The 15543-nt window shown below is 35.2% G+C and overlaps 1 protein-coding gene and 1 long non-coding RNA gene across 6 annotated transcripts; one reads left to right on the top strand and one right to left on the bottom strand.

Moving 5' to 3' along the window:
* Positions 1-1474: 1474 nt before the first annotated feature.
* Positions 1475-14663, bottom strand: Utx (Utx histone demethylase). 5 transcript variants are annotated; one of them, XM_002052362.4, is made up of 15 exons: positions 14514-14663; positions 14111-14457; positions 12431-12539; positions 9077-9252; positions 8239-8367; positions 7024-7249; positions 6783-6963; positions 5579-5845; positions 5086-5455; positions 4207-4889; positions 4018-4142; positions 3500-3919; positions 2519-2728; positions 2269-2395; positions 1475-1763 (listed from the first exon to the last, which is right to left on the bottom strand). In XM_002052362.4, exons 1-15 carry the CDS (start codon positions 14561-14563, stop codon positions 1569-1571), a joined length of 3615 nt encoding a protein of 1204 aa, XP_002052398.2. In that variant the 5' UTR covers positions 14564-14663; the 3' UTR covers positions 1475-1568. The 5 variants fall into 5 exon arrangements, with proteins under 5 accessions (XP_002052398.2, XP_015028693.1, XP_015028697.1 ...); XM_015173207.3 differs by lacking the exons at positions 12431-12539; positions 14111-14457; positions 14514-14663 and adding an exon at positions 9873-10282; XM_015173211.3 differs by lacking the exons at positions 12431-12539; positions 14111-14457; positions 14514-14663 and adding an exon at positions 9979-10282.
* LOC116651740 (uncharacterized) lies at positions 7596-9089 on the top strand. The gene is made up of 3 exons (XR_004304772.2): positions 7596-7677; positions 7758-7867; positions 9007-9089. It is a non-coding gene; the product is annotated as an uncharacterized lncRNA (long non-coding RNA).
* Positions 14664-15543: the final 880 nt, after the last annotated feature.

Below are 15543 nucleotides of genomic sequence, written 5' to 3'. Positions count from 1 at the left end.
AATGTGTTACCACAAAGAACTTTTGGGTCATTGAATCAGAGTAACCATTGCCATATTTCACTTGTTGTCGATCCTCTAGAAGGTACAACTGCCGGATTGAGTGAAGTGGGTACGTAGCACCATTTTCGAACTACTGTTACTCGATTAGCTATAAGTTGCAGGGCTCCATCTTAATCCATGAAAGACATACAGAGAAATCCGACAAGCAGTATAATCGAGCTATAGTCGAAGGAATCATTCTTTAAACGGCAAATGATCCGAAGCTGAATCCCAAAGCGTTTCAACGCGTTTTCGTGATGTCGCAATTCGTAATTCAACTTTAGATAATATTCTCTGTCCTTTTTGGGCTACCTTTCGGAACAGCATTACTTAAGCACCACTTTCACACGTTTAAAGAGTCCAGTCACCAGAATTCCGGCCGTCAGATTGAGAACTTCCTTTACTTTTTAAATCGAATTACTCTCTGATATGAGGTCGTCCACGTAAAAGTCACGCCGCGGAATCAGAGACCCAATTGAGCAGTCAATTTTCGTCAATTTTCTGCAACAAACAGCTCTAAATAACAGGACCATCAATAGTTCGTTTAATGAATATCCTGACGAGGTAGCTGCCAAGCCGTCGAAAAAGAATTACAATTTTGAACCGTACTCTTTAAAGACGCATTGTTAGCTAGAAACTATTTTCTAAGTCATAGGGATTCTGGAGCATCAGCCAACGAATGACATAGATCCAAATATTCCTGTAAAGTAAGGTGGAATATTGAGTCATTAGGTCAAGCCGATTTCAATGTGTCATACACCGACGAAAGGCTTGTTAGTATGACTTCCCAAGAAATACCCAGCTTACCTTGAAAACTGACGCACCCAATATTGGCCCAAAATCGTCGCATCATTTCACCTGCACAGTCTTCAGAGCTTTACTCAGTGATGTATCAATGTGTATCCACCCGAAAGCAGTCCGCCTCCTGAAACTACCCAACCAATCCTTGACTTCTGAGCAAATGGTGGCCTTTGAGGAAGCTTTATCTGGACGCCACAGAGAATCTTAAAAAAAGACTAGCGCCAAGCAGCAAGTCCACGCGTTATGGCTTGAAGAAAGTAGAATCTGCAAGTCATGCGTTATCGGGAACTTGTGCTTCTTTAACTGAAGCTGGCGATTAAGCTGAGAACCGGAATCCAAGAAGGCACGAAAAAGCGTTAATGTTCCGGAGAAGTTTATGATGAAGACCAGTGCCAACAGGACAACATCACTGCTGGGCAACGAGCGATGACTTAAAAATAGATGATAGGATGAATAAGCAGGCGCAGTCAAGTCGCTCGAAGACAGAATTATTAAAATGCAGCAGGAAATGATGTTTCTCTCCGCAAGTCCGACATCATCCAGAGCTGCATGATCACAAATGACGTCCCTTTTTCAGCTTCCCTAAGCCGTAATTAAGGGGTAAAGCTCCAAAACCGGAACAATTATACATATATATCTTATAGAGACCTACATTAATTTAATTTCTTTTCGGTGTAAAAAACGTACAATATAATAAAATATTTTTAATATTATGTTAATTAAGTTAATTAATGGGTTTGTTCAAGTCCTTGCGTTCTGTACAGTGTAAAAGAGTCATACACATGCTCGAGCTCTGACAAACGGTATTCCTCTAAACAGACAATACCTTGCAGCGATGGTGATAGCTTCAGTACACAAGGTAGACAATGGACCACATGCCTTTTCTCTTGCTCTCTTATGAACAACACATTAAAAACTTCGACCTGCAAATACAAATAAAAAGCAATGGATTAATTTTGTAAAACTATATTAAATAAATAAGTGTATAATTATTTTAAAATAAATAGCTTTGCATCATAATTATAGTACTAAAACGTGTTCATTACTTTAAGAAAATAACCAAAACTGATTCTAAAAACTTTACTAAGAAATTAACATATCTGCAATTTTTGGGGATTGACGTGGGCGTTGCTCGAAGGGGTGGGTTCCGATTTAAGCCTTTTAAGAACTTTCGATCCACTACACAATGCGCGTATATTGTGGATGTCTGTTTGTGTGTATTCTACACACTTATATAAAATATAATAAAAATCTAAACTATAGTCCCTGGTTCTAAAAATAGGCCAAAGAAAATAACATGGTTACTACCCAAAGTCAGTCTGTTCTTCTAAACTGTTTCTTATATTCCCAAATAGCCTTCTATTGGCCATACGAGTCTTTTTATTTGATAATATTCTATTATATATAAAAGCAATTAAGCAAACTTACTTCACATTGTCCACAATAGTGGGAAGCCTCGTTCTTACCACGACCATTAAACCGAATTTCGACTCCTTTGGACTTTACATATTCTTGTATATGAAAAACAGTTTTTAAAGATTGACACAAGCACATTCTAAAACGAAATAAGTACATATTTATAAATGTATGTGTAAATATATAAATCTGAATGTATATGTAGATTAAATCAAACTTTATATAAGCGATTGTGTATTCATTTCAATTTTAATCTACTTACTTTATTAATTCAAAAAGTTTCGTATCAGAAACTTTTATATTTCTCGCTAGGTTCCAACTTAAATGGACCATTGGAACAATACTTTTAAAACTTTGAAGCTTGTTCCATTCGTAACGTTCTATGGCAAGAGAATACTGTCGTGCAGTAAGTGGTCCAACATTCCACGCTATATTATTGCACCATCCTACCGACTGTACCCAATGAACACATCTGAAATAATAAGTTAATGCAAATTTCAATTAGTGCCCGACTTGAAGATACCAGATCGCAGGGAGATTATAATAATGAACAGGTAAACGAGCTGAGTCGACCTATTCGTGTCCGTTTGTTTATCTGTCTGATTGAGGACAATATTCAGATTATATTCGCGTATGCAGTAAATATTCGTATCCAAACGAAATGTTTCAAAACAAGTCCATAGCTAATAACCCCGAAGTACATCACATTTTAATAGCCTTCACAATTACAACGAAAAATACACCAAAAGGTGTTTTTTAAAGTGTAGCCCTGCTGTTGTGGTAGACATATTTATGCCCTAAAATTTCATAGAGAGTGGTCTAAAATCAGACCGATAATATAGCTAGAAAAAAACAGAAGCACGGAGACTGTTTTAATTGAGAAACTTGCGAGTTCACGCTTTTTTGTATATGTCTTATCGCACATCCGTATCCTTGACAGACACTCCCACATAAAATATTATTTATCTACCTGTAAGATATCGGAAACTGATGTGAAAAAAGGGGTTATCAATAGTAGAATTGACTTTAGATATGTGTTCCATTTGATAAGTTAGGGGTTTTCTCTAGATAATATGCTCAGAGTCTTTAAATCGATATTTATCGATTTCGGGTGAGGAAGGTGAAGAAATAAAATGTATGGGGACTTCTCACTCGTGTTACAAGAATTTGCATAAAAAACGTTAAGAACCTTTTTAGCCGTTTTCAATAGTTAAAGAATTTAAATTAATGTGACGTAACTTACCCAGCATTTACCCAAACTAAGTCTCCAGGTTTCTGTATGAACCGATATACTGGTATATTTTCTTTATATAAGTCTTCTAAAACAGGCCACCACGATCCATGTAAGTAGCTGATATTGTTTTTCTCACACAGATTATGAATTCCACCCCAATAAGCATCTGGGACAGCGAACCATTCACAATCTCCTGGTCCTATGTTTATATTAATTGAGCAAAAGTTGTTATTTTCTTGATGCCCGGGCGTTCTACTCCCAGGAACTTTCATATATAATTGCACAGTATTCATTCCCAAAATGACGTGGCCTACATGGGACAACATGTTTGCAGCGGAAATTACTCTCGCAAAGGCAGGCAATTTTTGTAATTCACTTAATTGAGGCTTCCATTTTCGCTCATCCGATAAATCAACATTGGTTCCAAACCTATAAAAAAGAAAGAAAAGAAAGAAAAAAAAAAGAAAATATAGAATAAGAAAAGTATGATTAATTTAATTAATTTGAATACAACAATATTTATATACCTTAGCATTTTGCTTCCGTTTTTAGCCTTTTTACGTTTTAAATTAATATTCGAATTAGATACTGAATCTTTAGAATCGGAATCCGACATCACTTGGGAGCCTGCTGAACCTTTATCGCCTTCATCCTTAATTCAAATATGTTATAATTTTAAATTGATTTTAATTTAAATTAATTGCTTTATTTATTACCTTTAAACTGTCTTGAAAGCTTGATGCTTGATATTGAGCATATTTGGCAATAGTTGTATGAGATCGATGTGATATACAGGCCCAAACTCTCTTCGCTTGAGATACGTCCCAATTTTCATCAGGAGACTGATTTACTTGAGTTCTTACTTCTACGCTGTGATCTGGATTGGCCTCAACAAGAGTTTTGGTTGAAAAGAGTCCCAAATCTAGCTTTAGAGCACCAGCCAGGCCCCGTACAACGGCAATTGGATGCTTTAAGCAAAATTCTTGCAATTGTGGGCTAAAAGCATTCTTTTTATTCTCCAAGTGAACCGATGGAGTGGGTGGTAACAGCTGCTCCCTTGTAAGCTTCTGTGGTGGGCAATCTGGTGGCGCGGGCGGAGGTGCATTCCTCAAGAGTACTGTAAAATTTGTTGGTGGCTCATGAAACGATAAATTCTGTACAGCAGACCACAATTGTTTCGACTCCATTTGTATATTGAATGTAGGTGATGAATCAGCATCAATATCAAATTCAACTTTTGTCTTTTGTTTAAATATATTGTGACTGTCATCATTGCTTTGCGTTGAGCCCTCATATTTAACGGGCTTTTTATCATCATCAGCCGTACTTTGGTAAATGTCTTCGACGAATTCCGTCGAAATATACTGAGGTCGTTCATTTATCGACTGGCCATTTACGTCTGCGGTATATAAGATCGAAAATATATATTTAAAAAAGCTGCATAATAAATCAATGCTCTTAGTTATTGTTGCAGATAATGTTATTTAACTAATGAAAATAAATGTACTTTTGCTTGACGTTTGTCTTCACAGCATAGTTAAGAACGTCGATTATGAATTTTAGTGATCAATACAGGTTTAAGGAGAAAAACATACCTAATGAAACCTTATCATTCGAAGAAAAAATGCCTTCTAAATCAACAGATTCCTCTTTTATGGTTTTAGATGATATTGCTTCAGAACAATATGTATTTGTTCCTTCTGGTATAACTGATGTTACATATGGAGATGTGTTGTTCCTTAAGGGTTGGCGATTTGGCGCGGGTAACTGACGTTCTTGCTGTACACTGAAACTCTTTTGATTCTGTTGTACATTGTGTAGTGTACTAATTTCATTTTGACATAGATTGTGCATTTGCTGCTCCGATCGATTCATTGCGGACAGGTCGGAATCGTCCTTTGCTCGTTTTGCTGGTGTTGGGTTGCTTTGAGTTCCGTGGTTGTGTGGGTACGGTGGCGGCGGTCCCTGAATATAAAAAAGATTTGTAAGAGAGTTAAATGTATTTATTATCAAATAACTAAATACGCTGGTTAAATTTTCATATAGAAAAACTTTGAGGTATGTAATATCGTAAATTGTGAAGGTTACCTGTAAAGATGAGTTTTTTCCATACTGTCTTTGCTGCATTTGAAGATTTTGCTGTTGTTGACGGGAGTTAATTTCTAATGATATTGGAAGGTTCCAAGCCTCTTCAATTGAACACAGCTGGCGGCGTTTTGATGTTATACTTGGCAGTGGTGCGTGGCTCAGTTGCGTTTCAAGAAATTTCACTCGTTGGATAATGCCCTTAGTTAATCCATTTGTACTGCTTGTAAATAATAAAGCTTTATTTCCTTCTTGGGTAGTGGTTATTTTCTATAAAAATATAATTGACATCCATTCGGTTTTTTTTTTTCTTAATATTTTAATAAATAAATTTCTCTAGTCGAAGGTGTCCGACTTAAAATAAACGAACAAAGCAGTAGTTGTTCTACTTCTTTGCCTTAATTTAGGGTAAATTAATTGGTATTTATATTATAAAAGTAAGGCGTTAAGATATGTCATTACAATGATAAAAGGCCTAGAGTTGGCAATAAATTTTGAATACTTTTTTCTAGCAAATGTAGCTTTAAATGGCAAGCAACCATGGGCAACTCACAGGTTGGAGTTTTTCTTTCTAACATGATCACATGCGGTTATTTTTTGCGTGGTTGCTGTTTGATAAATCACTATGAAATGAAATCATTAAGACCCACAATAATATCATGAGAACAGTACCAATTTCGACTGAGGTCATAAATCTAATATTTATCCTAGATCAGAGTCTAAAGATAAAGGTGCATGCAGACCATGGCAACACAAGCACTGAAGAGCTGGAGAGAGGAAGCACAAAAGCGAATACAAACTAAGACTGTAGATTAGTGCTTTTTACTTGCTAAACAAATTAGAATAGAAAATTTTATACGAGGAGGACTACGAGCAAATAAAAAAAAGTTCAATAAGCCGAGGACTGTTCAGAGCTTCATAAATCTAGTTTTACGATCCGCGCACGACAAATGCCCTAAGCCGTCCTCTTCTTTGGCCAATGTGTTTGGTGCCTATACAGAAATTTTTTTATTCGCCTGGAATTCAGATTAAATGGAATTCATATTCCAAAATACTACTGACGTTGTCCTTAACACCCCTCTTTTAAGGATAGTAGAATTATGTTTGGTGAAACATTTACTAATAAGTAAGTCAGAAATAAACTCCACAGAATTGTATTGAAGGTGTTAAAAATTAAGATTAAGGTAGTATTTCGTTAATTATATACCTGTTTTGAAATCTGTTTAACTGCATTTAAATAGCATGCGTATGCATCTCGCAATTGCCCACAACTTTCATAAAGAATACCTAAATTCGTCCATGCCGATCTATGTTCTTTATCTAGTTGAACTGCGCATATGTATGCTTGGAGCGCATCTGTTGGTTGATTTTGCTGCTGATATAAGACACTATACAAAATAATAATTAGTTTTATTTGGAGACTAAAAAAAATTAAAAGCTGAAATTACCCGATTGAGCACCAGGTATCCGCATTCCCTTCACTTTTTTCGACCGAGTTCCGGTAGGCTAAGAACGCATCATGAACCTTATTAACCCCAGCGTAACATCTTCCCAGTAAGTATAATGATTGTCCACACTTTGGATCCGCTTCAATTGATTTTTGTAAAAAACGTAACGCGTTAGATTCACGTTCTTTTTTTTCGCCTAGGCATTCGACACAATGATACATCCATCCTGAAAATCATCAAGCAAATATTTATAAAACATACATATCTTTAACAAAATTTTGGCGAGTATATAAAATTATATATTTTAGGTAATGGCAATGATGCTGCTTGATGATTGGTGAAATGGAAAATATTCTTGATTACTTCTGTTCACTGTCGAAGCATTTGCTTGGTATTTGCAACTATACCCAAAAGCTATCTGCTTAGCTACCTGGATTTTTGTTGTTTTCTATAACTTCTCTCGTCTCTCGTCTTTCGAGATAAATCTAAGGATGCTAAACCATTGAATACTCGATTTTCGCTATCTTGCAGTTATTATTTTTGGAAATATATATATTTGAAATACTTCTCATTCTGACTAAAATTCAGTAATAAATAAATATTCTCCAATGCAATGTGCTGCATTCCATCTCCCGATCTAGCGGCGGAGACGTGGTACGTACAACACGAGTCGATAAGTACAAAATAGAACACTAACTAAGACTTAAGATTAAGACTTTCTACTTGCTAAATAGTTTAGAATAGATGACATTATACGAGGAAGAGATGACTCCGAGCAGAATACTCTGTAATACTTCTTGTTGCAATCACCACAGGGAATCCGGAACGCTTCATGTAAGGCACAGTAAGTTAGACAAAAGTGTAAATAATTGTTAGTAGTATGGACAGAGAGGTTAAATTAGCTATTCAACTGAGGAGTCGACTTCCTCATTTGCAGCAAGCATAATTCTACGATTCATTAAAGAGGGATGATTAATTGGCACTGGTCCCAATATTAGAGATACTTTCATTTGTGCGCTTCTTAACGAAATATTGGCATTCAAAAGATGCACACACTGCTAAAATGTACCTTATTGCTTTATTACAGGCAAGTTTTTAAATATGCCTTTTGATAGACATTACAATTTAATTGTCTAAAAACTTTCCAATACTTTTTAGAATAAATGTTATTTATATGTTATTTAATATTCTTAATGTTATTTATTATATTCTTACCTAATTGTCTGTATATGTCCGCTTTCAGATCCAATGATACATTTCTGTCATTTAATATAAATTCATATGATTCTTTTGCAGCTTTGTGCTTATTTTGTACTTCATACAGATGAGCTATTTGAAATTTCACTGAAATAATTTTTAAATGATTAAAATTTGTATAAACAATAAAATTGTTGGTAATTACTACGTAAGTAGTAATTAAATGTAAACGTAAGGTAGTATTAAATGTATATATTCCATACCCAAGAAATGAAATCAAGTAAAGCACCAACCCATATATATTACCCGGCCCTGCCCGTGAAATGTTTTGCAATACAAATTTCAGATATAACTTTCTCAGTTCCCATAATTGGGATTAATTGTTTCCTCCTATGTCAACCATGTAAGGCAAATCTTGAAGACGAAAAAAACGTTGTTCACTAAACCTTATTTGAAAATAAGTTTGAAGCAAATCGGGTAATTTGACCAAAAGCATCACCCACCAAATCATTGAACCCCATTTCCACCAAGAAGGGATGGTAACCTTTATCACGAGTTTTCCAAAACCCAGTTTTAAAATGCTTCGATCAGGTATCACTCGGTCAGTCAGGACAATCAGTTTTATACAGAGAGTTAAATACTACCTTCCGAACGAGCGTCTCAAGAGTAGACAACAGGTGTAGTTAAAAAGTTTATTTCTTTGCATTAACAATCTTCGAAACGAACGTCTCTAGTTTTAAATAAAAAATAAACTAAAAGCTCTCTACTATTGTACTTTATTTATAGAAATTATAATACAGAACTAGGAATCTATAAGTCGGAAATAATAATTTAAAGCATTAATAAAGCAACATACCTTGAAGATCCGTAAACGTAGAGGGCGATGAGTCCGCCAATGCCAGTTGCAAGTGTTTAAGTGCACTCCGAAAATCACCATTAACCTTGAGCATCAGTCCTAGACGTAGATGGACTTCATTTGCACAGGTGAAATGTGGGTTCAAGTATAAAAGTTCTTGAAACAGTTTAATTGACCTAAAATAAAAATGCAAGATTTATAAAATGCGTATATTTGAGTAAGATGATTTGTGAATATTTATGGAACAGGCAGAAAGATTTGAAACTTGGAATAGGTTCGTATTTCTTTTGCAGGCAGGAACCAATCTGATCGGGAAACTAAAATATATTCCTGCCAGAGGAACAATTGCTCGAAAGTTCTTGTATAAGAAGATATTTTGATCAACTTGGCCATTGAATATTTTTAATATGATCCTTTTATATATATGAAAATTGTTATCCATATCACAGGACTAATTTAATAAAACTTATTGTATGAAAAACAATTGTCTTGATGATGGTATCTTGACCAGACTTGACCTTTCATTAGTTTCTATATGCTCCTTACATATATGTTAAATCCTTGCACATTATTATATAGCTGTCATAGGAACGATTGGCACCAAATAAAATTATGGTAAGATTAACTTTGTTTTTTTTTTTTTTCATGGAGCCCGACGTTAACTTGACTATGCTTTCTACAAATAAGTCCTTTCAAGAATCGGTTGAAAAATAAGTTAACTGTATAGCAAAACATTGCTATTTCCAGGATATTTTTAACAAACGTAGCATTTTTGAGACTCACAATTTTTACATACCTATAAAAACGTTAGCCCTATGCATACAATTATTCGGTGTTCCTTTGTTTTATTTTGTTTTAATATAACAAACACAATATAATGTGGTATATGATAAGGCTCTTACTTATAGATTATATATGTTCGCACTTTGTTTTTTTACAAGCAATAATTATGATTCAAAACATAATTTGTACACTTAAGTCTAGCTATGTATGCACAAAAACACACAGTATTTGTGTATGGCTAGTGTTACGCACATACTTTAAAAGAATTTCCAAAAACTATTTTAGTTGACTCATTGTTAGATGTGTGGTTTTTAATTTGTACTAGTTCGTCGCAGTGTTGAGAATTTATTTGGCAGTGTTTTTATTTATTTAAATTAAAAATAACACGGATAATACACATTCAAAATTCCATGGTTTTTAATTTACTGACTAGTGGTGGCATGAAAATGTAAAACATATCGATAGCTCCGTTCAGCAGCCGTCGATATTTCTAATGGTCTAATAGCCTGTTTCCACTGGCACTACGTTTGCATACACAGATGCCTAGATGCGCGTATAAAACCTGTACTTATAACATGGTTAGGTATGGCATATATCGATTTCTGTTTTACATTCGATAATATGTCATTTTAACGTCATTGTAAACAACATTTTAAATGTGTTTTTTAAATATATGTGTTCCAGAAACTCATGAAATATTTTATTTTTAAAATATATTATAGGTTTTGTTTTTACAGGGAAAAAAATCTACCGGTCGGTCGAAAGTTAAGTTCTTGTAGGGAAAACTATTTTGGGTTTCAAGGTATCTTTACCAACCTCCACATTTATAAAATAAACTAAACTTCCTACATAAATGCCAAATCTTATCTACATCGTGAACTATATTATATAACTGCTATAGGAACGAAAAGTAGTTCTAATATGACAAAATATTCAGTTTCCCAGTTTTACGAGCTTTACGATTCTTATATATCTACAAAACCGTAAGGCAAATGTCTACAAAGGAATTATATAATAAAAGTAGATTGTAGAAACGAATCTTTAGATTCATAGATAGTTGTAAAAGAAACCGCCAAACGCGGACAAGTAAATATATAATAATTTGGTGGAAGAGCGACCAGATAGCCGATCACAGTGAGTAAGCGTGGACATTAGTGAAGCGGATAAACGAAAACGTTAAAAAAACAGCAATGTGTGCATCGATGCGATGTACAAAGGTTGGTCAACGGTGCACGACTTCCAGTGAAACCGTATCGAGTTGCTGTACCACTTTTTGGTTTGGACTAAACCATGAGCATTTTGGACTGTCAATGCTAACTGAGTGGTTTGCAACACAGCGGCCATATGCCGCAACCACCGCACTTGGACGGGGTGTCTTTGGGTTGGTAAAAGGTCATGCCTCCAAGCAGCGTCACAGGATGATACCGTTATATTCTGGGCACTAAAAGAAGTTACACAGACCACCAAACCATAACTTCGCTAATCGCACCATCACTTTACAGTTCTTAGGCTTTAGGCTTGGAAAGGAGGATCGGCGACTTTTTAGAACTAATAATACATGCTACCGTAGAGTCAAACCGACTTCGTGAAGGGTAAGACACTTATTGGATATTCGATGTAGGAGAAAAGATATTTGCCAAGACCAACAGAAGATTAGGAAGAAAACTAAGCCCCTTGTGCACGGAGTAAACTTTTCAAGCAGACTTAGGAATGTCCGTTCCCATTACGGGGAGGGTGGTCGAGAAGGACAACCTTAAATAACGGTTGATTCGTCATAACAAAAAAATATAAATAAATTAGTTATAAAATAGACTGAATAGATTTAGGTGCCCTCCCTCTTGCCGGCTTGTTGGGCTTTATCATAATAGCGATAGCAAATTATCGGACTATTCGGATTCCAAACGTAATGGTATGAACCGCAGGATAACATCAGACACTACAGTAATATAACGGAGTTTTTAAAATATAGCGGAGGAAACAGAAAAATGGTCTAAGTTAATTTCCCAGTCCCTCATACGAAAGCTGTTGATCAGATTAGAATGTTATTGTGAAGGTATTCTATAGAATTGACGGAGACCTCAATTTTAACAAAGCCCTTATACCACGACTTTCTACATTCCAACACGCCAGCGGCACGGCACTCTATTAAACTGAACCCAACCACTTGTAACCCATCACGTAGGTGGATGATAGTCAATAACGATCTTTAATGAAAGCCCAGCTCGAGTCAGCACTACCATTGGTCCCAATTTCGGGATTTTTTTCCGAATTTAGTACAAAAAGGAAAGGGAAAATTAAACAAAACCGTACACCGTACGATATTCACTCCAACCACTCAATTCGAAGTTTACGTTGAATTTTTTAGCCTTTGGGTTATTCAAACAGACGGTCTTAGGTGGGATTCAACAATTGATTTAACAAATTTCACAAGCCTAAATGCAGCATGTACGGGTTTTCTATTCTTTCTGTACTATTTATAATTAAAAAAAATATTTAAAGACACTAACGATATTTTTCTTATATGTAATGCATCTAATATTAAATGTAGAATAGAAAAGTTTAATTAGTTACCATTTGAAACAGCGAAATTCAAAATAAACGATTCCTAGTCCATATATAAAAGCATGGTTATTCCAATATTTTTCACACAATCTCATATACTTTTGATATGCGGATAGAGCTGTAAAGAAAACGACAAATATTCGAAAAGTATGGAATATTAATGAATTAATATTTATAACAAGAACATCATACACCAGCATGGACAACTCCGATGCGACCATTTCCTTCCACGGTTAGTTTTTTCGAATGTCATTTAATTGGGAAGAGTCTACATGAACATTACCCGCAACCAGCTATCCAACTCCTTCTCGCGTGCCCGTAACCAACTGCACAATTAGTCGCAATTTCTACTCTACAGTCATAACAAAAATTCGATATTTAAGAAACAAACTAATTAACCTGCCGCAAACACTTGGCCTGCCAATATACATATATAACAACACGATTTCAATAAAAACTTGTGTTTCTTAACGGGTTCTAATGAAATTTGCAATATTTCAATATTTTTCTACAGAATATTTGTACATTTTCATTTTTGGCTCATAGTAATGTTGCGGTGCTGGGGCTGCTGAAAGCTATAATATGCTATATGCTTGATTTATATACTCCTGATGTCAAGTTTGGTCGAGCATAGCGTGCACTAGGAACTTACGTTATCGTTCATAGGGTCTAAGATCGACACGTTTAGGCATACGAGCTTGGTTAAAAAAATTCACATTTGATAACCTACAGGAAAATTAAATCTACCCGTTACACAATAGAAAATCAAAGGATCCCCACTCTTTCATTGATTTTTTCGTCGTCTGCAGTGATAGACTTATTAAAAAAAAAAAAGAGCAAATTCTACGCAGACGACTTCAATATAATTATTAACCTTAACAGGCGTTAAGGCGACATATTCAAAGATGTAAGCAACTAGTGAAACTTCTCGGGAGCAATTATGTCAATAAATATTTCCACATTCGACTTTCAGCTTAATTCATCTTAATGAATAACTTTGGCTAATCGTTATAAATCAGGTTTGAATAAGGAAATATCTGACGATATAGGCAAAGCAACACAGTTTCATTACAATGAAGTGTCTGCCTCAATGAAATCCGGCTCAGCTGCTGCTCGACGTCAGCAATTTATCAGCTTGGGCTGTTACAGACGCTAGGAGGTTGTCAGCAAGGCGAATCTTTATCTGAAATGCTTCCTTCTACCTGTTGCAGACACTCGAACCGTTTTATCAATTTTTAATTGGTTCGTGGTATAAAATTACGTTTCGGTAACGAATTAAATATGTATATTTGAGTACTAATTTGCCAGGGCGACTGCTGCTAGCTGCTAGCAAAAAGGGTTTATTCCCGGCTGAGTCCTGGCAAATTAGAGCTCCCAAAACGTAACAGCATGTCAATATTTTGCCACTCTATATATACATGTATATTATTAGCGTTTTACAATATTTAATCGATTTGTTGTCTTGCATATAAATATATATGTGACCAACAAATTATCAAAGATTGTTTTCTATTTGGATTCATGTAATCCAAAATATGAATTTAAAACTAAATTTACTAATTACCATAACTGGGTTGCACAACAAGCAAGCCGAAAGGCAAGGCCATGATTTGCGTAGCATTTGCTAGGTAGCCAACATATCAAATATGCGATAGATATATTGCAAAGTGTGTTTAAAACTATGTTTACCTTCGTAGTATTCCGATCTGAGAAGATGCAGGTGGCCGAGTTTGCAATACGTGTTTATGTCCACTTCTTCAATTCCTTGGTGGTTTCCTTTTGGCGCTATTTCGTTTGCCAAGCCAAATTTGATGTCTTTGTTGTCAGATTCCATTTGTCCGGAATTTTCCTTTATATGTTCATCTTTAACCAGAATATTACTTTTCGAATTTCCATGTTTCCCATCGCGTTGTTTGACTATATTCGATGAATGGGAGCTGGCTATTTCATCTTGCAAGGCTGTAATGGTTTGTTGAATAAGGTCGTTAATTTCAGCATTCCTGGGATCCGACAAATCAAGAAAACCATAATACCGGCTAAAATATAAAAAAGTTAGAAAATAAACTTAAAAATTGTTATAAATATGCTTTACCTATCTAATTCCATAGCCGTAAGGAGTTCGTCATTGGATATTTGAAACATTGTACATTGTTTGTTGATCGAAGTAATTTTTTTACTATATTCAATCGTTTGTAAACGAATTCATTCACTTATTGCAAGTTTTATTATGTTTATTCCAATTATTCAGTTCAATCGTTCATGAACTAGAAATTCAGTTCACTTGTTCAGCTGTTCATGAACGTAAAAGATTAGCGGTATTCCCATTCAATTAATTATTATTTTTTTATTATACTAGTGTGGAATTTCGTTTGCATTCATTTTAATTTAATTAATTTTACTCTGTATAAAACGTTGATGATCTGGATAATAAAATCTTTAGGCTTTAAATTAATTTGTGACTTTTTCTATTTTTTATAATTTTTCTTCGTGTGAGTTAGACAATTTTTTTTTATTCTGTGTAAACTTGCCCTATTTATACCCTGAACGCATTGAAAATGGTCAAATGGGGTCAAATAAAATTCTGCAAATGTCTGTCACGCGCAGAAGGAAGCATCTCCGCCCCATAAATATTGTCTTGATCAGCATGAAAAGTCAAGACTATCTAGCCGAGTCCGCGCAGTAGATGTATGTTTTCGATTATCGATAACTTGTCCCGTTTCCAGGAAATCCTGTTTTTTGAGCAAATCTCGTAAGTTATAAGAGGTAGAGCCACCTAATGTTGCAAGTAGCTTCTTAAATGGCACAAATATGTTAAATATCTTTTAGTTTACAACTATTGCCTACACAATTTGAACGACCCATCCATGCGTCCGGCCAGCTTGAGTTGTTCGCTTTTGAACTTCTGACAGACTTCGCAGCACTTCACATGCCCGGCCAGAGTGGGTTAACCTTGACACTGTTTTTCTCACACCTTGGTATTCGGCCGTGAAACCATCATTACATTTTTGCAAAACCCTCTGCCACTGACCACTAGCCACACACAGCTTCCAGGAAATGTAGCCCACATGTATAAACAATTACCCTATTTCCTCTACATTTCACTACTCGCAACAACCATTTGA

This window comes from Drosophila virilis, chromosome 4, assembly GCF_030788295.1.
Source record: "Drosophila virilis strain 15010-1051.87 chromosome 4, Dvir_AGI_RSII-ME, whole genome shotgun sequence".
NCBI lineage: Eukaryota > Metazoa > Arthropoda > Insecta > Diptera > Drosophilidae > Drosophila > Drosophila virilis.
This window is presented reverse-complemented; position numbering and strand designations above follow the sequence as displayed.